This window comes from Sceloporus occidentalis, unplaced genomic scaffold (genome assembly GCF_023333645.1).
Source record: "Sceloporus occidentalis isolate IW3139 unplaced genomic scaffold, rSceOcc1.0.p SCAF_14, whole genome shotgun sequence".
Taxonomy (NCBI): domain Eukaryota; kingdom Metazoa; phylum Chordata; class Lepidosauria; order Squamata; family Phrynosomatidae; genus Sceloporus; species Sceloporus occidentalis.
Window position 1 is genome coordinate 12,252,131 of NW_028316994.1, and position 24,583 is coordinate 12,276,713.

General features: G+C 43.2%; 1 protein-coding gene across 2 annotated transcripts in view; it reads left to right on the forward strand.

Annotated features, from left to right (window-relative positions):
* Positions 1–656: 656 nt before the first annotated feature.
* NFATC4 (nuclear factor of activated T cells 4) overlaps positions 657–24,583 on the forward strand; it is a 30,897-nt gene continuing 6,970 nt past the window's right edge. For both annotated transcript variants that reach the window (XM_089479827.1, XM_089479826.1), the window contains exons 1-5: positions 657–907; positions 8,239–9,214; positions 15,748–15,910; positions 19,934–20,133; positions 23,970–24,142. In XM_089479827.1, coding sequence (XP_089335953.1) covers positions 811–907; positions 8,239–9,214; positions 15,748–15,910; positions 19,934–20,133; positions 23,970–24,142 — 1,609 coding nt within the window. In that variant the 5' untranslated portion in view covers positions 657–810. The remainder of the gene's footprint in view (positions 908–8,238; positions 9,215–15,747; positions 15,911–19,933; positions 20,134–23,969; positions 24,143–24,583) is intronic.

The window sequence follows — 24,583 nt, forward strand, 5'->3', positions numbered from 1 at the left end:
TGTTTTTAGCTTTTATTGGGTAATGCCTTACATTTCTTTAATTTACATTTTTAAGCTTTTATTTGGTAAAGGCTTACATTTTTTAAATTTACATTTTTTTAGCCTTAATGTATTACAATTTTTCTGGATCACCCCACATCTTGCAGTTGCCTTGTCCTCTTTTAGGAGCTTAGGAAACCTAACTCATCCTCTGCACAGAACCTATAAAAGTAGGTGTTACAGCAACCCCTTTGCAGCTACAGCTGACTAAACACTCTACCTTCAAATGCCTGCATGGGGCTGCCTCCCAGCCTTTATATAGATACAGCCAGAAGTGGGTGGAGCTTTGAGCCACACCTCTCCCAATCAGGATCCAGGTAGACTGTTCCATTGGAACGCTCAGAAAAAGGGAGGAGGGAGGAGAGAAGGTTGATTTAGAACAGCCCAGTCTGCATTCTTTCCCCTTCCCTCCCTCCCTTAGTGGGCAGGGCTTAATCTGACATTTGGGGGCGTGGTTTTCCTTTTTAATTTCCAACCCAGCCAATCAGGAGGGAGAAGGACAGTGGGAGGGAGGGGAGCCCTGGGAGGAGAGGGAAAAGTTTGTTTGGGGAGGAAAAAAGTTTCCACCCAACTTCAGCTTTGATTTAAATATATGTTTTTGGGGAGAAATTCAGGGGGGGAAGAAGAGGCAGAAGAAGAGATTGGAGTAAAAGGAGGGGAGAGCTTCTCCCCTCCTTCTGATCCCCCAATTTGTCTGTATTTATTTTATAAGGGTGGGGACCCTATTAAGTCCCATTCAGGGGCAAAGGAAAAAACCAAATTGCAATTGCAATGGGTGCTGCAAACTGTGAAGATGAAGACTTAGAGTTCAAGCTCATCTTTGGAGAGGAAGAGAAAGACACTCCGGCTATGGGGGTCCCCTTGGAAGGTAAGAAAAGGGGGGTCTTTCTGATTCAACACAATTTTGGCTGTCCGGTTGATGTGGCCTCCCAGTGTTTTCTTGCAAGATTTGTTCAGAGAGGGTTTGGCTTTTGTTTCCCTCTGTTGTGTGCCTTCAAGTCATTTCCAACTTTAAGGTGATCCTCTCATAGGGTTTTCTTAGTAAGATCTGTTAGTAAAATTTGTTGGTCATTGCCATCCTCTGAACTGAGAGAGTGTGCCTTGACCAAGGTCCCATGGTTGAACAGGGATTCGAACCCTGGTCTTCAGAGTCATAGCGAAACACTCAAATCCCTTGTTGGCTGTCTTTGGAAGCCCTACCTCTCCGACTCGCTTGTTGGCAAGCTTCTTCATTTGCCATTGCCATCCTCTGAGGCTGAGAGAGTGGGACTTGCAAAAGGTCACCCAGTGGCTTCCTATGGCTGAGTTAGGATTTGAAGCCTGGTCTCCAGAGTCCCATTCCAATCCTGAAACCACTATGCCACCCTGGCTTTCCTATATCTGTATATGTGATTTTGTATACATCTAGAAAATTGTGTCCCTCTCTTTTCTTATTTGGTAAGGAACAGGGTGACCAGGTGTCCTAACTGCAAAGGAGGACAAGGCGGTGCAAAATGTAGGGCATTGAAAAAGAATGGAGGACATTCCCAAAGGACAGCTACATAGCCTCCTAGAAGTATAAATTCATGGTTTTTAATGGAGGACTTTTGGGAATGAAGGTTGAGATGTATGGAGGACATGTCCTGGAAAAGGAGGACATTGGTCAGCCTGGGAAGAGATGTTGGTATGAACACTCCCATCTTCCTACACAACTTGTGTCTTTCTGTCTGCGTGCGGAGTTGAAATCTGAAATGATACACAACCCACGCTGATGGCTAATTGATGTTTGCAGGCGTTTCATAAAGATGAGTGTTGTGTTTCCTCCTGGGTTGTGCCATGAGGGAAAAATGGTGTGTGTGTGTATGTTAAAAAAAAGTGTACAAGAGAAGAGTTTCATAGGCATCTTGTATTTTGACAGGGGGATATAGACACCCAAACAGAGGCAAGATGGTGGTAATAATAATATTAATAATTATTAATAAAAAAATTTATTTCTTTCCCACCTCTACTCAAGGCTTGAGGCGGGGTACAACATGTCACAAATACAAAACACAATTAAAAAACACAACAAATACAGCCAACAATTAGGTTTCAGTCAGACAGAACTGCATGAGTTGAGATTCATACGACTGATAAAACTCATTGCATATAGAGAGAAATCATGTTGTGTAATGGTTGTGAGTGGAGACTGTAATTCTCTCAGGTTCAAATAACTTTGCTACCAACTTGTTGGTTGGGTTTGGGTAATCCGTGATCTATTAAGCCTTGGTCACCCGGTCTCTCGTGGTTTGGTTCTTGCCTACTCTACTGGGTTGTTGTAAAGTATCTTGAGTGTGCCGAGAGAGAAAATACCTTGGCCCTCTGCCTCCCAGAAGTCTTGGCTTGTCTGGAAAGTAGGTACGAATAATGTTTAGTGGTGGAGAGGAAGAGCAGGTCTTGCGTTGGTGATGCAAAAATTGCAACTAGATTATTATACTACACGGGCAGCATTTCCAGGACCTTTAAATGCTTTGTGAAGTAGGCGTCGACATTCAAAACTTCATTATTGTTGTTCAGTCATGTCTACAAGTGGTGCAATAAGGCATTTTAGATTGTGGTTAGATAGTCCCAGATGTATGAGAGCCACCATGATTTGAGTTTTGGATTACAACCCTGGAGACCAGGGTTTGAATCCCAGTTCAGGCATGGAAACCTGTTAGGTGATCTTTGCCAATCACACTCTCTCAGCCTCAGAGGAAAGCAGTTGTAAGCCCTCTATGAGCAAATCTTATCAAGAAAAACCCATGATAGGTTCACTTTAGGGTTGCCCCGAGTTGGAAATGATTTGAAGGCGCACAACAACAGTGATCAGACCTAACCTGCTCCAGAGACCAGAAAATGAACCAATAGGTTTATATTACAAGAGATTCCATCTAAATATTAGGAAACACTGTTTTATTGTAAGAGCTGTTCAACAGTGGAATAGATTGTCTGAGAATGCTGGAATCTCTGGATTTTTGTAGTGCCCAAATTACAACCAAAGTTATATTTTTACAGACAAGCATCCAAATCACAATGGTGTCTTTGCATCAGGCTTTGGAGAAATGATTGAATTTTCCAAAGCATCTGTGCATGTGTGTGCTGCTTGCCTTCAAGTTGCTTCCAACTTACGGTGACCCTATCATGGGGATTTCTTGGCTAGTTTCATTGGAAGGGGTTGAGGCTGAGAGTGTGTGACTTGCACAAGGTTTACATGGCCAAGCAAGGATTCAAACCCTGGTCTCCAGGATCATAGTCCAAAGCTCCAAGCATGCTGGCTCCATCTTTTTCTACTTTCCTTTTTTTAGCTGTCTTACAGGGAACATTTGTTCCGACTGTTTCTCCCTCTTTAAAACCCAAACTCCTCTCCCACCCCCACAAAATTTAATTCCATAAGAACTTGCAATGGGTTTGTTATTTGGGTTAGTTTTGCTGCTGCGACAGACTTTTCAGAGTCTTGCGGCACCTTTAACAACTTGATTGGGACGTGAGCCATGTAGGGCCAAACCTCCGCTCTGTCGGATCCGTCAGAAAAAGAACTGAAAACTCCAAATATCACGTTTGGAAAGCCAGGCTTTGCTTTCCAAAATGGAAAAAAAAAATGTGGCTTGTGTGACATGAATTTCCACTTGCATCTTAGAAAAATGAGAATGGGAGCCAAGGGTGGGTAGGTGGGAAAAAACAGTGGCAAAGCGAGTACTATATATTTCCCTTTTGTTTCTTTAGCTGACTTTCTTTCTTTTTTTGCCCCTGAGATGAAATTTGTAATTCGAGCATTTACAGTTACAAATTTCTCCCCAGTTACAAATTTCCTTGCCACCTTCCAGCCCTCTCTGGAGATCTCTGCATCCTTTTTGGTTTTGTGTGGATGTGGCTGGGCAAAGAATAGGGAGGTTCCCTTAAATCCGAGTCTGTGTCCCCCAAAAGATCTCCCCAGTTTGGCTCAGGGCACTGCTGGGAGGAAGCTGGCAGTGCCAACCCGCCATAGAGGTGGAGGTAGGAAATTTGGGTCTGTTTTTTTTCCAACCAGAAAGGTCACACTGTCTCTGGGCAAGCAACGTCTGGTTCAAATGAAATCCAGATGGGGGCTGAAAGGAGTTGTGGGGAAGTGGGGGCTCAGGATCCCATTGCATTTAGTCCTTCCACCAAGGCTGGCCTCCATCCAAGGCCTCCAGATCCTCTGCAAGAAGGAAGCAGAGATGGAAAAGGAGGGGGGGAGAGTGAAAAAGAAATGGCAGCAAGTGGGGAAGGGGAGATGCCTTCCCCCTATGTCCCTCTCCCCCCATACGGTTCCAACTAGCTTCTTGCAACAGTGCAATTTTTCCTTTTTGTCTTTTTGGCTGAGATGCCAGGTTTCCTCAGCAACGGGGGTCCCTGCCAGTGGAGCCTGGGGCTTTGGGAAATGGCCCTATAATTGGGTTCAGATGGCAACCCCTCCCTGGCGGTCTCGCTTTCCCCCCTTTTTTCTTCCTCTCCTCCACCCCCTAACTCCATCCTGGGGTTGTCTCTGGCCCACAAAGCAGGGTGGAGGCCTCGAAAGGCCTGGGCCAAGGTCAGGGGAAGTTTTCTAAACCCCTGTTCCCTTGCCAAAATGTTGTCCAAAAGTATTCCTCTAAAAGATGTGGGGAGGGAAGGAGGGGGGTCTGGCCTTCTTCCTGCCCCCCATCCCCGCCAGCTCCCCCTCACTGGGCTGAGGAAGGATGCCAGTTGGAAGCACGAGGCTGGAATGGAGAGAAGGTGGCCTTCCCCTTCCTCACGCGAGGCACTGCAGCCGCATTAGGGCTTTCTGGATGTTGGAGTCCAGCTTTCATCAGGAACAACCAGGGTGATGGGAATTGCAACCCCCTTGCAGTTGGGTTACAGGTTCTCCCACCCGGTGGAGTTACCAATTCTCCCACCTTGTGAAGTTCCCAATTCTCACACCCCAAAGAGTTGCAGATTCTCTCACCCCATAGAGTTACAAATTCTTCCACCCCATGGAGTTAGAAGTTCTCCCATCCCATAGAGTTATAGGTTCTCCCACTCCATAGAGTTACAGATTCTCCCATTCCATAAAGTTACAAATTCTCCCACCGTGGGGAGCAAAAGGCATTTGTTATTGATTGCTATTTATGGCCTAAACATGCACATCCTGCTCCCCCCCCCCCCCAGTGAACTCAAGGCAAACTGAGGCTGCATCTGCACTGCAGAAATAATGGAGATTGATATCTTCAATTTATTTATAAAAAGTTTATAATACCTTAGTCTGGCACAAGTCTTCAATCTAATGGCCTCCAATTGTTTTTAAGGACAACCCTGATCCCCCTCCAGCCAAGTATTGGGATGATGGGAACTGTAGTCCTACATATCTTAAAGATTTTAGGAAGAGGGGAAGGCAGCTGTAACCATTACACTGTACCAGCTGACCATGACAAGGAATGGAAGTGGGGATCTCAACTCCTTTTGTTTCTAGCAATGGATGTCAAAATCCAAACCCAAACCATTCCTTGGAATTATCAGAACAGTTCCAAACTACGTTGTCTTAGGTTTGGTTCTAACTTCAGCCACAAATGCAACAGTGTTTGTGGCCTTAGTGTCTCTCAGTGCTTTCCACTATTGTTGTGGTTGTGTGCCTTCATTTCCAATACATGGTGGCCCTACATCAAACTTATCATGGGGCTTTCTTGGCAAGATAGGTTCAGAAGAGGTTTGCCATGGCCTTCCCCTAAGGCTGAGAGAGTGTAACCTGCCCAAAGTCACCCAGTGGGTTTTCATGGATGAGCATAAAATTGAACTCTGGCTACCAGAGCCATAGTCCACATTCAAACCACTATGCCACACTACGCTCGCTTTTCACTATAAAAGGGGAAACATAGTCTGGTAAGCTCCTTCTTTTCTTTACCTGTTACCTGCTCTCAGCACCTTCCCCCCCCCCCCATAATTTCCCCAAAACACAAAATAAGTTGTAGCCCTATAAATACCACATGTGTTTAGTAAGTGTGGTCAGAAAAGTTGGCACGTGCTTACACTGAATAGTGGCAGTGTGGCCCTTGATGGCATACCCACCAATATTTCACTGATCCTCTTGGGCCAAGTAACCTCAGAGTGTGGTCAAAATGGCAAAAGTTATTAATGGGGAAGAACACACAAACTAGGAGAGACTGTAGCAGTTTGCTTTTGCCTGAGATTCTGCCTCCTTTCTTCCCACTGAATTTATTGAATACAAACTGCTTTTGCACTTTGAACTCATTTTTCAGGAATTCAAGTAAGCTGAGGACAAAGCGGGAGGAGGAAATAGAAACTAGGACATTTTAAAAGAAGCTGAAGAAGTGGGATGGCAAAGGATTAATCAACCTCAGTCTCTGTGTCTCTCTTCTTCATGTTCATCTAAACATTTGTTTGTTCCAGGAGAATGAATCTCTGCTTTCTTCATTTGACATGTGTTGTATGTGCGCTGTTGGTGGGTTTTTAAAAAATAAAACCTACTATTTATATCCATCTGACAGGCGTCAGTTTCCCCAGCTCTATGTGTGTGTTTTCTGACATGGAGAAAAGGCAGAGCATGCAAAGGCTGGATCCTTCCAAGGTTCATCATGTGAAATCCAGAAATGTCCTTCCCATCTCATTTTTCTAGTGATTCAGCTTGATCACTCATGCTCAGTCCCACTCACAAACGTTAGTTCACATATTGGGCATCATAGTGGCGATAAGAACATGGATCTAACAAGATTCAACCACTGCCAGCTGAGAAGAGTGGATTAGGAGAGTGCTGATTTTGAAGTACTTTTGATCTATTTAAAGTGTATATTTCAAATCACTGTAATACAGTGGGCCCTTAGTATCTGCTGGAGTTTGGTTTCCAGGATCCCCTGTGGATATCAAAATCCAGGGATGCTCACGTCTCATAATATATACAGTGGTGGGGTAATAAAATGGGTTCCCTTTTATAAAATTGCAAAATCAAATTTTGCTTTTTTATGTTTTTTAAAAAATTTCCAAGCCAAGGATGGTTAAATCTGTAGGTGCAGAATCTGTGGATATGGACGACTGACTGTCCTTTAGTTCTGTTTTAATATTGACCTTTTTAGATGTATTGAACTGTAACATAGTCATTTTAATTTGTAGTTCCAGTTTTGAGGAAAAGGTGGCATATAAATAAAATTGATGGTGAAGATGGTGAACAAAGTGCCCTCCCTTTATCCTCCCTCCACTGCTTGGGTTTCACTCTTCATTGGATGTTCAAGCAGCCTCTGCACTGCAGAAACAATCCATTTTGACACCACTTTAACTGTCATTGTTCAAGGCTATGAAAGTCTCGAATTTGTAGTTTTGCAAGATATTTAGCATTCTCTCCCAGAAAGCTCTGGTGCCACAACAATCTACAGTTCCCAGAATTTCACAGCACTGAGCCTTGGCAGTTACAGTGGTGTCAAACTGGATTATTTCTGCAGTGCACATGCCTCCTTACTATATAATTCTACACTCATGCATACATTTTATTCTTTCTCTCTCCCCTTCCCCATCTCTTTTTCCCAAAGACATCCATCTTTAATAAGTATCAAATATTTCTATATGTTCTACCTGTGAATGCAGGTTCTCATTTTTAACTGCCCTGGCTCAATGCTATGGAATTCTGGGAGTTTTCTGAGGTAGTCCTCTGTCAGCCTTCTATGGTGCCACAGCAAACTACAAATCCCAGGATTCCATTGGATGGAACCATGACGGCTAAAGTGGTATCAGATTTCATTGATTCTGCAGTGTGACAGCAGTCAGTATTAGGACAATCAAAAAAAGGCTTTAAATTCACAACAGATGTCTTTAAATTATTAGAATAGAACATATTTCTGTTACAAAAGAGCAGTACATTAATCATGAGTGCATCTGCATGGTAGAAATTATGCATGTTGACACCACTTTAATGGCCACAGGCTCTATGCTACAGCATCCAGGGATTGGTAGCTTTGTGAAGCACCAGCTCTCATTGTCAGAGAAGGCTGAAGATCCTGTAAAAGTACAAATCCCAGGATTCCATAGGATGGAGCGACAATACTTAAAGTGGTGTCAAACTGAATTGTTTCTACAGTGTAGCTGCACCCCAAGATTACATTAAGTCTGGCTTCACCATTCTGCCTGCTTGTTGTTAGAGGGGATACAGAAATGGTTGAGCTTTAGATTTAATCCAGTGTAGTGATGCTCATTCTATGCTTCCATCTTCTTTTCTAGACCTGGATGCGGACAACCTCCCTGTCTATTGTTCACTTACTCTGGGAGACCCACCACCCTATGCCTCTCCTCTAAACATCCCATGTCCACTGCATCTTGGTGGGAACCGTGCTGGCATGCATTCTCCTCCTCCCCGTCCGGCTGATTTGGATGGTGACACTTTTGAAAGCCAGCCAGCCCGGAGAGTACGGCTAGGAGGTTCCCGGGTGCTGGAGTGCCCCAGCATTCAGATCACAACCATTTCCCCAAGCCGACGGGGTGAGGAAGATGACTGGGACTCTTCCCCTCGAGATTATCTCCTCTTGGAGGCTTTTGGAGGCTACCGGGAAACATCTCCATCATCTGGTTTCTTCACACCGAGTCCAGCCAGCAGTGGTAGTGTCTCTCCCTGGAGCTTTTTTTCAGACGACGAGGCCCCCGCTGGAGATGATGTGGAGCATGAGCTAAATGAAGCAGCTGCCCGTTTTGCCCTTAGTTCTCCTTTAGGTTCTCCACGGGGATCTCCTAAACCATGGTCATCTGCTGATGAATCTTGGCCGGGCTACGGGGTCAACTACTCTCCAAGCCGGGGAGCAGAGGATGGGTGGATGCTTCTGGGCCCTCGACCGGCTTCACCATGTGGCAAACGGCGCTACTCCAGCTCTGAAACGCACTCCTCTACATCTCCATGCTTGTCCCGGAGAGGCAGCCTTGGTGAGGATGTCCCAGGAGAATGCGTAGAGTCAAGTGGTGATGTAGCTACCTTCAACTCTAATGGAGCCCGACTCGTTGAAAGCATACCCCAGAAAGCTCGGAAGACTTCGACGGAGCAGACGGTGGCCCTGACCCGGAAAGAGGAAGGGAATTGTAATGGAGAGGATGGAGGCACCGGCTTTGGACTTGGAGTGGCCCGGAAAGAAGGGATGGATTACCTCGCTGTACCTTCACCATTGGCCTGGTCTAAGGCTCGTATTGGAGGCCACAGCCCCATATTCAGGTAAGAAGTACAGTGGGCCCTTAGTCTCCACTGGGGTTTGGTTCCAGGACACCCCCATGGATACCAAAATCCATGGATGCTGTAGTCCCATTAAATACAATGTACAGTAGGATGGTGTGCATGTGCGTGCGTTGTGTGCCTTGAAATCATTTCCAACTTGTAGTGACCCAAAGGTGAACCTATCATAGGTTTTTCTTGGCAGGTTTCTTCAAAGAGGGTTTGGCATTGCCATCCTCTGAGGCTGAGAGTGTATGACTTGCCCAGTGGCTGAGAGGAGAATTCAATTCTGATCCCCAGAGTCACAGTCTAACCCTTAAACTTGTAATAAAATGGCAAAATCAAGACTTGCTTTTTGGAATCTGTATATTTAAAAAATATTTTCAAATTGAGGTGAACCCAAGGATAAAAAAATCAATGGATATGGAAGGCTGACTGTACCTCCCCCTTATAGAGAAAGGTTGAAAAAACTGCCGAAGAATTTCTCCTTCGGAATGGAAGCCATGGGTAGGAATCACAAGGCCCTGTGGATGTTGTGGGACTGCAACTCCCAGCAATCCTAACCACTACAGCCAGTGATGAAGAATGCCGGGAATTTCAATACAGAATCATCTGATTCCCACCTGTGAAATGAACATTGGGGATCAGAACAATGTCTAGTGGCAAAGGCCTTGTGGGAGCAGTCAATAACCCCTGGGAAATGCTGGTGCAAGGCATGATGGTAATATCCCTTTTCCTGATAGTTATTCCCACATATCTAGGGGGAACGTTTTCAGCCAGCAGGCTAAATTCTGAGAAGTATATAGAGGATATGTTCCAGCATTTTAATTGCAGATTTTAATTGTGATTTGCAACATCCCATTTCCTCTGGACTGATTATTCCCCCACCCTCTTGTCTACCAACATGTGGAGACCATCAAGCACACACAGCATGGCTCAGTCATCTGTATATCTGTACTGGAGTAACCTGCTTTCAGGCTTGCAAAAGCACAGCTTAGTTCTGTGCAACAACTTCCTGGGCTTTAAAAACTCTCTTTATCTCCCATTGATGCTCAGAGACAACAGCTGAAGAAATGTGCAGGTCAGATAGAGAACCCTTATTTTGCATGTAGACGGGCTTTTGCTTATCCCTGCAATAGGTGGAAGTTGGCGTGAATTATGGAATGCTTGCCTATACATAATGTGATGTCTTGGAGTTGGGACTCAAGTCTAAGCATGGAATTTATTTATGTTTCCTATACACCTTACACCCATACCTTGAAGGTAATTTTTATACACAATATTTTAAATAATTTTGCACATGAAACAATGTTTGTGTACTTTGAACCATCAGGAAGCAAAAGTGTCACTATTTCAGCCACCCAATGTGGAAAGTTTTAGATTTTGGAATATTTCAGATTTTGAAACTCCTCATAAGGGAGATTCCACCTGCAAATGATTTCAGTTAAATTAAGCCATGCATTTCTCTGTAAAAATTAACATATTTTGGACATTCATAAATTACATGAGGTACACATTTCTGCCTTCATGAAGGTGCCATATCCCAAAATATGGGTGGAATCTTGCCCAGTCTATATAAAAGTTAAAGCTTTGCAACCCTCAAACAAGGAATATCCCTCAATATGGGGAGCCGGCATGGTGTTGTGGTTTGAGCATTAGACTACAGCTAGACACCAGGATTTGAATCCTGGCTTGGTAATGAAATCTGTTGGGTGATCTTGGACACATCACACTCTCTCAGCTTCGTAGGATGGCAATGGCAATACCCCTCTGAAGAAACTTGCCAAGAAAACCTTAGGGTTGTCATACGTTGGAAATGACTTGAAGACGCACAACAACAACAACAAATGGAACATTTGGCAGTACTATAAGGGACAAGCTTTCCAGTCCTCGAATAAGTGGCATCCCTTATAGTAAGGGACAGCTGAGCACCCTAACTATAGGGATACATCCACTTCATTAACTGAGGTCTACCTGTACAGATTGAGGCTCTCTTATCCGGAATCCAAAACATTCCAAAGGTGTCCACATGGGTGGCTGAGATAGTGACACCTTGCTTTCAGATGGTTCAGTGTACATGTACTTTATTTCATGCACAAAATTATTAAAATAGTGTGTATAAAATTACTCTCAGGCTATGTATATATGAAATATAAATTAATTTCATGTTTAGACTTGAGTCCAAGTGTGGTGTAGTGGTTTGAATGTTGGACTATGACTCTGGAGGCCAGGATTCGAATCTCCACATGGAACCCCACTGGGTGACTTTGAGCAAGTCACACTTTCTCAGTCTCAGAGGACAGCAATGGCAACCCCCCCTGTATTAACTTGCCAAGAAAACCACGTGATAGGTTCAGTTTAGGATTGCCATAAAACAGAAACAACTTGAAGGCACACAACATCTCATTATGTATATGCAAATTCCAAAATCTGAAAAACTCCAAACTCCCAAACATTTCTGGTCCCAAGCATTTCAGATAAGTGAGACTCAACCTGTAATGAGAATGGAAAATCTTTTTTTTTTAAAGTAACTTTCTAATCTAAAGAAAATCCTGTTTGTTCCATTTCTTCTCCCCTATGAGAGCCAGCATGACATAGTGATTTGAGCATTGGACTATGACTCTGGAAACCAGGGCTTTAGGCAAGTCACACTCTCTCAGCCTCAGAGGATGGCTATAGGAAACTTGGCAAGAAAACCCCGTGATAGATTTGCCTTAGTGTCGCCCTAAGTCGGAAATGACTTGAAGGCACACATCAACTATTATTTGTATGGTTTACACAACAAATACTGTGTATAAAACAGACTTCAGGCTATCTGTATAAAGTGTATATGAAATATAAATGAATTTCTTGTTTAGACTCCAGTGCGATGTTGTGGTCTGAGTGCTGGATTATGACTCTGGAGGCCAGGGTTTGCATCTCTGAAACCCACTGGGTGGTCTTGGAGAAGTCACACTCTTTCAGCCTCAGAGGATGGCAAGGGCACCCCCCTTTCAAGAAATTTGCCAAGAAAACCCCATGATAGGTTTTCCTTAGGGTTGCCATAAGTCAGAAATGACTGGAAGGCACATAGCACCAAAGTACTAGCTTGTGCGCAGATCCCATCCATCATCCCCATCATCCAAAGTCTGCTTCCAAGGAAGCATTTCAGCCCCACTCTTTTGCTCTATGCCTGGCCTGACAGCAGTGGAGTTCCTGGGGAGGAAGGCAAAGGCTTGGATCCCCATTCTTCCACCCACCCTCTAAGCCAGCCGGTCTGAATTTGCCAGCTGCACTTTCCACTCTTTGGTCTGGCTGCCAGAAGTTCTGTTGTATAAAAACAACTTGTCAAGCCAGCCCAGGCAGAAGGGCTGGTGTCTCTAGTTACACATCCCAGACCCTGGCTCTGCAGGCATGCTGAGGAGGGAGGTGGGGACCAGGGTGGGGGTGGGAGCTGGCATAAACATGCCATAGCTCCTTCCCTGTTAAGGTAACCAACTGGGTCAAAGAATTCCTCTTGCATGGTGGTGGATCCGCTTGATGATGACCTTTGAGTTTGGGGTAGCTTTTCTGTCTCTCTCTTTGGCCACCCCAGCTGCATTTGCAATTCCAAAATTCATTGTCAGCAGTACGATTGGCCCTCCATATCCATGGATTCACAAGACAGTGGTGTACAGTAGCATCTTTTAAATATTAAATCTATGATATCTGTGTCCACTTTTTTAAAACAACAACAACAACAACTGAGCACAATTTTGGAACCGAAGTGGATACCACCGAACTAGAAAAGTTGCAGAGGAGAACAACAGATCAGGGAAAGGAGCACCTGTTAGGAGAGACACGTCTAAAACAAGATGGACAAAGTATAGCCTTCCCAATCTTGGACTGCAGCTCCCACATACCTAGTTAGCATACCCAGTGGTGAAGGATTATGGGCATTCCAACCCAACAACAGGTAGAGAGCTGTGCTCTGCCCATCCCAATCAAAAGCACAAGTGGGGAACACCTTTTAGCCCAAATGCACATTTAGGTTCAGAAGAGTTTTAGAGAGCTCCATTCTATCATTGTCATCCCAACTTTTCCCCAGTTTAGAATTCAAGGTGGTTTACAAAATTAAAAAAAAAAAAATCACAAATAGAAAAGTTAAAATGTGATTTATGGCAACCCTAAGGCGAACCCATCACGGGATTTTCTTTGCAGTTTTCTCCAGAGAGGGTTTGTCGTTGCCATCCTCTAAGGCTGAGAGTGTGATTTGCCCAGGGTCACCCAGTGTGTTTAATGGCCAAGCAGAAGTCTGAATTCTCTTCTCCAGAATCATAGTCCAATGATCAAACCGCTACACTATTTTTTTAAAAAAAATCAATAATCAAATCAATTAAAAGCATAAACTATTTTAAAAAAACAACACCCAGCACAACAACAATAACAAAAAAAAAAAAAAAATAGAAACTCTGGAACATTATTTAGGTGGGACAGGCCTTATATGATCAGTCGTTGAAGGCCTGTCAATAAAGAAAGGTCTTCATGTATCTATGAAAAAGAATAGAGAGGATGCCAGTTGGGGGACAGCCACTGAGAAGGCCCTCTCCTGGGTTCCCACCAGATGGACCTTAGAGATTGGTGGGACACAGAGAAGGGATTCCCATTAGATCTACATTTAATATGTGTAAATCTACAGCATAAAGCATAATACTACTACTAATAATAATCTAAAAACATGGACAAGTTTGTAAAGGAGGATATATGGCAATTCAAATAACCTGGATCTGGATTGCAGAGGGCTTTATAGGTCACAACCAATATTGTATTGGTGGACAGGACCAAAGATAAAAAAGTGAGACCACAATATTTTATCCTGAAGCTCTCATCTTTTGAGAACAGCAATTCATTTTTAAAATGTCCCTTATCATTATAACGTTAACAGATAAATTCTTTGCCAACTCAATGGTATTGTTTTAGCATTAACTGAAATATTTTAACACTCTGAGATCTAGTCATGGTTCTGAGCCATGATGGCTAAAATTAAAAAGCCTCTGTGTTCAGAAGCATTATATTTCTGAATCAATAAGGCCTGGGAATAAAGTCGAGTTGAGACCAGGAGCATGTTTTTGGGTACTTTATTTAAAAAAAAAAAGTATGGTGGACTTTACCACACCTGCCTGTTGCCTTACAGCAATTGCATTGTTGATGCAAATGGGAACATGTGTTACCCAAAATGCCAGGGTCCCCGAGGGTACCCACAGCCAATATTTAATAGGGGGAATTCTATTAGCTCAAGTAAAGCTGCTGAGAGGGCTTTGGGCAGCTAAAAGGTTCCTGCCTAAAACATCTTTTTGATATCACTTTGATATCTGAAAAGAGGAGGTGTGCAGAGGGCCAGACTTTGGGGTAACACATATGGTTTGAAAGCAATCACTGTCACACTTCTCTGCAATTGTGCTATTATGCTGCTTTGGTGATGATCCATGGTCCTGTGTTCACTCTTCTGCACCAACAAGCTAGCCCTGTCTTCCTCCTGGTATATGTCACACCCAGTGCATGTGTGCCTTTTGACTTGTTTAGTTTTATTAATTATTATTTTTATTATTTTGCCATGATTGCAGAAAAATGATTTTTAAAATTAAAAGAAAATACTGTATATAAAAAAGAAAAGGAAAACAAAGTAAAAAACCATCTCAGCCTGTTTGGGAATAGCAAGGGGGAGGGTGCAAGGAGGCGACTCATGCCCACTCACAGGCCATGTGACTGCCAGAATATCAGAATTGCAGCGGAAGGGACCTATTGCACCAGAGGCAGTAGCAGAAAAGCAGCAATATTTAGAGCCATTGATGGGGTTTTCCTATCAATGAATAGGTGCACTCCATCAGTGATTGAAATGCAAATCGGCACCAGGAGAGACATGATGTCTTGTGATAAATAGTACTGGCTAAAGATGCTATAAACCTGCTGTGATTGCATTTTATCAGACTCACATGATAAAGTCCTAGGTCTTTGGTCTGATCTAGTTTGGCTCTTGACAGCCAGCATGGTGTGTAGTTTGAGCCCTGGATTATGACTCTGCAGATGAGGGTTTGAATTCCAGCTGAGCCATGGAAACACATTGGGTGACCTTTGACAAGTCATACTCTCTCAGCCTCAGAGGATGACAGTGGCAACCCCTCCTCTGAAGAAACTTGCCAAGGGTTTAGGCCTTAGGGTTGCCATAAGTCAGAAACGACTTGAAGGCACACAACAACAACAATCACTTTTTAAATTTTCTATTTGTGAGTTTGTTTGTTTTCCCTTTATTGTAAACCACATTAAACTTTGCAGTTTGTTCTGGCACCAGAACTCTCTCTGGTAGAGAAGGCTAAAAATCTCACAAAACTACAAATCCCAGAATTCCATAGCATTAAGTCATGACAGTTTAAGTGGTGTCAAACTGCATTGTTTCTGTAATGCAGATGCAGTCCATGTCTCTGCATCCTGTCATTTTGGGTAGGAATGGCTAAGGAGGCTTAGCAAGATCACACTCAATGTCTAAATGATTTTCATCATCCTCTTTGTACATTCCTCAGGTCTTCTGCTCTCCCACCTCTGGATTGGCCTCTCCCCAGTCAATACGAACAGTATGAACTGAAGATTGAAGTGCAGCCCCGAACTCACCACCGAGCCCATTATGAGACGGAGGGTAGCAGGGGTGCAGTGAAGGCTGCGCCTGGAGGACATCCGGTGGTGAAGGTAAACCAGTGGCAGGAAGAGTGATCACAAGAGCTGGTGTAAGACCCTGTGTGGTGTAGCGGTTGCATTGCTGGAATGGGAAACAGCCAGATTCAAATTCCCATGAGGTTCACTTGGTGGCCTTGGGCCAATCCCTGTCTCAGAGAACCATGTACTTTGCTTCTATCTCTTTGGAGGAAAAGTGGGCAATGTGCTAACTAATAAAATGAAAATGATGTGTAGGATGTTGAAGGGGGGGGGGTTATCTCCTTCAACTCTCACTGCCACCAAAGTTGGAGAACATGTCTCTAGGGCTGCATCTGCACTGCAGAAACTAAGCAGTTTGACATACTTTAACTGCCATGACTCAATGCTATGGAATTCTGGGACTTGTCATTTTGTGAGATATTTAGCTTTCTCTCTTGGAGAGCTCTGGTGCCACAACAAAATTTAACTCCCAGGGTTTCATACCATTGAGCTGTGGCAGTTAAAGTGGTGTCAAATTGCATTAATTCTGCAGTGCAAATTGCAGGCTAAGTAACAGGACTCCAATTCCTATGTCCCTAAACCAAAATTATCTATGTTCAGCAATGCTAGGAGCCAGAGAAGACAGCAACTGGTGACTCATGTCAATGGGACAGTGATTTGAGTTGGGATTTTAATCTCAACTTTAAAGGAAATATCCAGGGTACTGGGCTTATTTTCAGGATGGGATTCAACATTTTGGACTCATTCAGATGAGAACTCAGAGGATATTAATTGCCTCATCAATGTTGAAACCACCAGCCGCCATTAGCTGGAGGATCATAGGCCCCCATCTATACCTTTGTCAACCCATCCTTCCTTTCTCTCCTTCCCACCTCTGGTCAGTAATGATGGAAGGCCTCATTCAGCAGCATCCTGAAGTGCTTGGAATAGTAAAGGCAGAAGATGGGGAATCACACTTTGAGTAGCTCTGGGCTAGCATGTAATGGTTTAAACTCTCTTTTAGTCTTGATTAGAGTAGGGCCATTGAATTCAGGACGTTTATCTGTGCTTTGACTCACAATTCAACAACTGAGTGAATGCATCTACTCTAATTGGAATTAACCAATGGAATGCCAGCCAATGAATGAAAAAGGCTCAAGTAGGAGCCAGTGGGGTGTTAGTGGTTTGGATGTCTGACTAAACTCCAGGAGACCAGCCATGGAAAACCACTGGGTGACCTTGAGCCAGTCACACACTCTCAGCCTTGGAGGCAGGCAGTGGCAAAATCCCTCTGAGCAAATCTTTCCAAGAAAATCCCATGTTAGGTTCCTGAGAGTTTATATAAGTTGGCAATGCTTTAAACCACATAGCAACCATTGTTAGACCTCCTAACTCCATTTCACCACGTACTAGCCAAGTGTGCCTCCTTGTGGCCAGAGAGCGAAATGCAAACCTTATGTATCATGAGTTGAATATGTGCTGCAAGTACCTCTGGGCATCTGCAGAATGCTTTTTGTTGCTATTGCGTAATCCCAACCCTCTCTTTAAAAAAAGAACTGTAGGGAAATCTCAGGTTAAAGGGTGGGCAGTATCTTTTCGACACACCATTCTTTAAGATTTTGCCAGAATTCAGAAGACTGAGTCAGCATTGCTTGACTGAGTTAGGGTTCTTACAAGGATTTGTTTCCAACTTTGTCCATTTAAAAAAAAAAAAAAACCACCCTCTCTTTTGTTCACTACCTTCAGTAGGTTTTTAAAAACTCATGTAGTATTTATATTTTAATTGGAGATTTTCAGCAATCCGGAAGGAAAGGGGAAGCTTTTTCTTTCTTCCTTATTCTTCCTCCCTTCCTCCCCTTTTTCTTTTCTTTTTCTTTTCATAGGGTGGGGTGGGACTGGTTTCAAAGCATCTGTCCAGCAATGTGAAAAACAAAAACGATTCCCACTTCAAAGTGTTTCCCTACTGTGCTTGTACAAAAAAGGCTGAAAAGAAAAGAAAAAAACACAGCAAATGTCACAGATTTTGTTTAGAACAAATTGGGAAACAGATGCCCGCTAAATTTAGGTTAAGTAAGAGAAAAGGTTGATTTTAAAAAAAATAATGGGAAAGAGTGGGTCATGTTTACCCAGCTTGCTGTAATAAGAAGAGGAGGGAGGGTGGCAGTTAAGTCTTGAATGAAACCTTTCCTATATTTTATCACAACAGCCAGTTTGTCTCCAAGTTTAATAAGGTTTGACTTTTGTGCTCTTTATATGTGGGGTCTTTTACAGAGGTTTTCAGACTTCCAAACCCAGAAACTCCCCCTCGCTTGCTTGTATTCCCACCCTCTCTTGCAAAACTTTAGTTTTGTGTATGCTTCAATCTTCCTTTCCCGAGCACATTCCCCTGTAACCAGGATCTTGGGTCTGGCCTTTCCCACGCTCTAATTTCAGAATTGTAGCATTGGTCTCCTTCTGCATCCATCCCTCTGCGTCACTCTTGCTGAAGGATAGGGATAACAAGTTGGTGCAGCAAGGGAGAGGTGCATGCCCGGGAAAATACCTCCCCAGATTACTTTTTTGATGAGTTCTATTTTTCTTCCCTGAATATACAAATCTTGGTCTTCCTTAGAGGATATCTTGCTAAGCTGTGTCCTACCCACCCTGTCCCCTTTTCCCCATGTTCCTCACCCCTTCCTGAGAAGTTGGCAGATATCTGTGTGGGTAGCAAGACTACTCCCCTTAACTTCTTGAGATGTTCCATCTTGCATGACATGGGAGGAAGGAAGGAAAGAAGTAAAAAAAAAGAGAGTGTTTCCTTTAAGGCTCAAATTGACTGCAGCTGTAAGTCTTGGCTTCTTATTAAAAACATCTGGGCAGCCCCTGAGGCAAGACCACCAAATGGCTGATGTCTCTAGCTAGGGTGGCAAGTGCTGAAGTGGGTGACTGGTTAAGGGGCAATCGCGGTGGAGACAGGGAGTGGATTGTTACACTGGATGTCCTGTTATAAAGTTTCCCCTTCCACAGAATGGAGATCCAGTTTGCAAACCGGCTAATGCAGGTTTTATTTTAAGCAAAGATTAGCCCACAGAACTCTGTCTTAAACTATCTAAACTATCCCTGAGTGGAAACTGAAGTGAGGATAATGGCATGTTCCTATCAGAATATACTGCAGGAATTTTTAAAAAATGCAGACCGCAACATGCCACAGCTTAACAAACCTTTCTCCTAAACTGTTAGTATTTATGAATGTTCTCTTACGTCAGTGCTGTATGGCCTGGAGCAAACATGGTTCCTGTGGTTAGAAACCTCTTTGAAGAATGGTTAGCTACAAATTAAACTTGAGATGACTTAACATAGGTCCATGTTCTGCCTAGTTGCCGCAGAAGTTCCTTTCTGGACTTCCAGAGTTTTAGGATACGTCTGCACTGTTGAAATAATGCAGTTTGATGCCATTTGAAGTGCTGTAGCTCCATCCTATGGAATCCTGGAATATGTAGTTTTACAAGGTCTTCTCTGCCAGAGTGCTGGTATTCCACAAAAACTACAAATTCTAGGATTCTGTAGAATGGAGCCAAAGCAGTTAAAGTGGTGTCAAATGGCATTATTTTTACAGTACAGATGTGCCATTTGTCTCAGTGCCTATGATAGCTGGTGAGATTCTGGGATATGTATTGCCCATGCTGGCTGGGGAGTTCTGGGAGCTGTAGTCCAAAAAAGTAACTTCCTTGTGTCTTGATTTTGTTTGCAATGGAATGAGTTGGACTACCCTTTTGTTCTATGTAGAGTCTTGGCTGTACTGTCATATCACAGAATGTTCAGAAACATCCATTAATAGTTGGAGGAGAAAGTTCAGTCATAGAACATTAAGTTTACAAATGCATTGGCTGTGGATGGCTGTCAGATCTTGGTAGCACTGACTCAAGAAACATTGAACACATGAAAATGACAGATTTAAAAAACAAATCCCCAAACGTAGCAATGATCATTTTACAAATTAACTTGAGAATCAATCTGTGTTTGAGGTAGAGGGATAAAGAGATTTTAAAACATGGGGGGACTGGAATCATATTGATATCTTTTCTTCTCTCATCAAAGCTTACAGGCTACGATGAGAAACCTCTTACCTTGCAAATGTTCATCGGAACAGCAGATGAGCGGAACCTGCGTCCCCACGCCTTCTACCAGGTGCACCGCATCACGGGCAAGATGGTGGCTACCACCAGTTATGAATCCATCATCAGTGGTACCAAGGTCCTCGAGATGTCCCTGCTGCCCGAGAACAACATGGCTGCCAAGTGAGTTGTTGTTTTGCAAACACAAAGAGTGAGCTGGTCTTCCTCTGGCTGTTTGAAGCCTGGCAAATATGTCTGGATATGCAAGGCCTTTTTTAAGTAGCCAAGGGCCTTATACAGACAGCCAAAATAAAGCTGCTTCGAGTCACTTTGGAGGTATGGTGTTTCAATGATGCATGCGTCCTAAGAGTCTGGAAGTTGCACCAAAGCCGCACTCCAGTCCTTAGGATTGGAGTGTGGCTTTGGTGCGGCTTCTGGACGCTTAGGACGCATGTATCATTTAAATAGCATACTTGCAAAGTGACTCGAAGCAGCTTTATTTTGGCTGTCTGTATCAGGCCAAGGTTTTGGTTTTTAACCTTCTGGGGCAGATGGAACTTTTAATGGGATGTGTTGTGCCTGTATGTTGTCATGTTTTAATTTTCTTTTAATTAATTTAAAAAAAATTGGAGTAGAATTCTTTTTTTAACTTTTATATTAATAGGTTGGTTTTTTGTGGGGTTTTTTGGTACTTTGTTTTAAAGGGTTGAACACCACCTTGAATCTTGTGTTAGGGAAAAGACAGGGATCATGCATTCATACATACATAAGGTTGAGTCTCCCTTGGGATCAGAAGCTTTGGATTTTGGAGGGGGGGGGGAAGATTTTGGAATATTTGCACATACATAATGAGATGGTCTTGGAGATGGAACCCAAGTTTAAGTATGAAATTAATGTATGTTTCATATACATCTTATACATCCACATCTGCCAAACATACAAAAGGGTCCTGGGAAAAGGGAAAGAAAAATGTCATATTTCCTTCCTTCCTTCCTTCCTTCCTTCCTTCCTTCCTTCCTTCCTTCCTTTAGCACTGCTTTACTTGTCAAGATTTATTCAGTGGCCATTGCCTTCTTCTTAAGTTGAGAGAGTGTAACTTTCCCAAGGATACCCAGAAGGTTTCCATGAAAGAGCAGGGCTTTGAACACTAATCTCCCAGGATCCTAGTCCAACATCAGACCAGTATGCCATGCTGGATCATATATGTATATGTACACTAGGCCCTTATTTGCTAGAATTTGGTTGCATGGATACCAAAATCTGTGGATGCTCAAGTCCCATTAAATTCAGTGGTGTAGCATAATGTTGTACCTTATAGCAAAATCAAGGTTTGCTTTTAGGAATTTATGTTTTTCAAACATTGGATGGTTGGATCCGTGGGTGTAGAATCTGTGGATATTAAGGGCCAACTGTATATATGTCTACACATACACACATGTACACACTGCACTGGTAGGGATGGATGAGAATTCAGTTTTATTGGGAGGGGGACGTGATGAGAACTTTCCAAAATTCACAAACTGGAATGAGGTGGAATCTGCCCAGTGTGGAGGAAAAAAGTGAAGCTGACAGAGTCATCCATCCAGGCAGAGGGTTTGGAGTACATTCGTCCTTCCACTTTTGCGGCTTTCACTTTTGCAGATTTGATTATTCACAGATTTTATTAATATGTTTTCTCTAGGAATATCAAGATCCTCCATTGCAACTATATGGTCAACTTTAACCAAAAGTTGCACTGAAGGACCTAGCAATTCCTGGAGAGAATTGCACAATTCTAATGTCAATGTCTGGCAGATGTTGACCACAGAGTTGCACTTGAGGAGCATCTTAGAGATTCCTAGAGAGGTATTCTCTCAGGTAAAAACATAGTGTTTTTGTTATTTGCGGCTTTTTCACATTTGTGGGGGTCCTGTGCCCCAACCCGAATGAATGTTGAGGGACGAGTATATTTACTGTAACTTGGCGAAGCCTGGTTTTTAATCCTCATGTACTCATCTATGGCATAGTGGTTTGAGTGTTGGACTATGACTATGGTGACCAGGGTTTGATTCCCCACTCAATCATGAAACGCACTGGGTGACCTTGAACAAGTCACACTCTCTCAGCCTCAGGGGAAGGCAATGGCAAACCTCCTCTGAACAAATCTTGCCAAGAAAACCCCATGATAGGATTGCCATAAGTCAGAAACGACTTGAATGCACACAACAACAACAAACCCATCTATATTTGTGGTTCTGCATTAGAGTTGCTACCACCATTCCCCCCTTTTTTCCTGACACACAGGCACAACATGAAGCTCTCCAGATTTTTAAATTAAGAAATGAATAAATGCAGGAGGCAGTGAACACAACTCTCCCTACCCACATCCTGAGTCCTGGGTGGGTGACTCACTTGATCAATCACTTTATTCCTGTAGCGTTTTTCCATAAATACAATTCTCAAAGTGGTTTGTAACAAAACAAGACAAAATAGCAGTTTCATAACGAACATATTATAAGAGCATCAGTAAAAGCTAACAAACAGTTTAATCACTAACTAAAATGAAATGAAACATTCTTTGATTCTTAGGCCTGTTACAGACAGCCCAAATAAAGCTGCTTCGAGTCACAGTGGAGCTATGGTGTTTCAATGATGCATGCGTCCTAAGAGTCCAGAAGTCACACCAAAGCCACGCTCCAGACTGGAGCGTGGCTTTGGTGTGGCTTCTGGACTCTTAGGACGCATGCATCATTGAAACACCATAGCTCCACTGTGACTCGAAGCAGCTTTATTTGGGCTGTCTGTAACAGGCCTTAGTTAGTGGCAAAAAAGGAGGAGGACTGCAGGACCCTTGATAGTGTTCATTACACCACACTGTTATAGCACTATTATTTGACTTCAACTGCTATGCCTCCCCCCTGTGGATTCTGGGCTTTGTAGTTTAGCAAGGCTTAAGAGCTCTCTGGCTGATAATTCTAAATTCCCCTTCCTAAATTGCAAATCCCAGAATTCCACAGGAGGAAGCCATAGCAGTTAAAATGGAAGAATAGTGCTATAACAGTGTAGTGTGTTACTGTTGTTAGTATAGCATGTGTTGGATCTGTCTATAGTATATAAGGTAAAGTAATTAGATATCACTTTAACTGCCATGGTTCCTTATTGCAAAATCTTATGATCTGTAGTTTGGTAAAACCCACTGGGTTTATCTTAGGGTCACCATAAATTGGAAATGATCTGAAGGTGCACAACAATGACAATGTTGGTTAGGAATCTCTGCTGGAGTGTTTTAGCACCTACTCCCCTGAACTATAGCACTAGAGCCCTCTAGCAGGGAATTTAAAGTAATTTACATCTCCCAAGATTCTATAAGAATGGCAACATGATAGTTAAAAGCAGCATCATACTGCTATAACTATGTAGCGCAGATATACCACTACAATAGGAGTGGGGAAAGGGCTGTCCAGGCCCTGACTTATGCAGACATCCCCAAATATCCCCTGACCTAAATGGTAAAAAGAGCCATCTCCTCTGATAATGGTGGAAAGCAGAAAGAAAAAGGGAGGAAAAATACTCCCTTAAGGCATGCAGGGAAAAGAATAACAATCTATAGTGTAACCAGAGCCAAGTATACATATTCTAGGGCTACATCCGCACTGCAGAAATAATCCAGTTTGACACTGTTTAAAATTCCCATGGCTCAATGCTATGGATTTCTGGGAACTGTCATTTGTGGCACTAGAGCTCTCAGAGAGAAAGAAAAATGTCTCACAAAACTACACTTCCCAGAATTCCATAACATTGAGCCATGGCAGTTAAAGTGGTGTTAAACTTGATTATTTTTACAGTTCAGATGCAGACTTGGGGAATAAAATTGAAGGGAAGGAGAGCTTTCGTCATAGCAGAGAAGAATAAAAGTAAAGCACTCTAGGAAGAAGGTACGTTTTTCTTAGTCCCACAAATCTATCTTGAAAAATCTTCCCCCTTGGTTTTATTCTTCTTCTTTTGATAAATCCTTTGGCCTTTTCTTTGTCTCATGGCAGCATCGACTGTGCCGGGATCTTGAAGTTGCGGAATTCAGACATCGAGTTGCGCAAGGGCGAGACGGACATTGGGCGAAAAAACACACGAGTGCGCTTGGTCTTCCGGGTCCATGTGCCACAAGGGAATGGCAAGGTGGTCTCTATCCAGACGGCCTCAGTGCCCATCGAGTGCTGTGAGTAGCCAGTGGGAATATAACAGGGAGTGAGGAAGGCTTTGTATTAGGTAGACAAATGCCCGGATCAGAGATGGTGGCTCCAGCCTCACCTTATAAGATCCCAATGGTTGAAGTGGATGAAGTGGTGAAATACTTATCAGGAAAGAGTTGCCTTGTTGTACCACCTACGGGTATTACCTGATTGCTCAGTGAGCTAAATTTATATCCTGGCATTTCTCCAATGAATATGGTTTTCTTTCTCTCCATCTTTGCAAAAATCCCGTCAGGTAGGTCAGGCTAGCCCAAGATCACCCAGTGAGTTTTTGTGTCCCAGCATACCAATAATGTAGGTTGCATCTACACTGTAGAAATAATGCAACTGTGCTGTAGCTCCATCCTACGGAATCCTGGGATTATCTGTAGTTTTACAGGGTCTTCTGCCTTCTCTGCCAAAGAGTG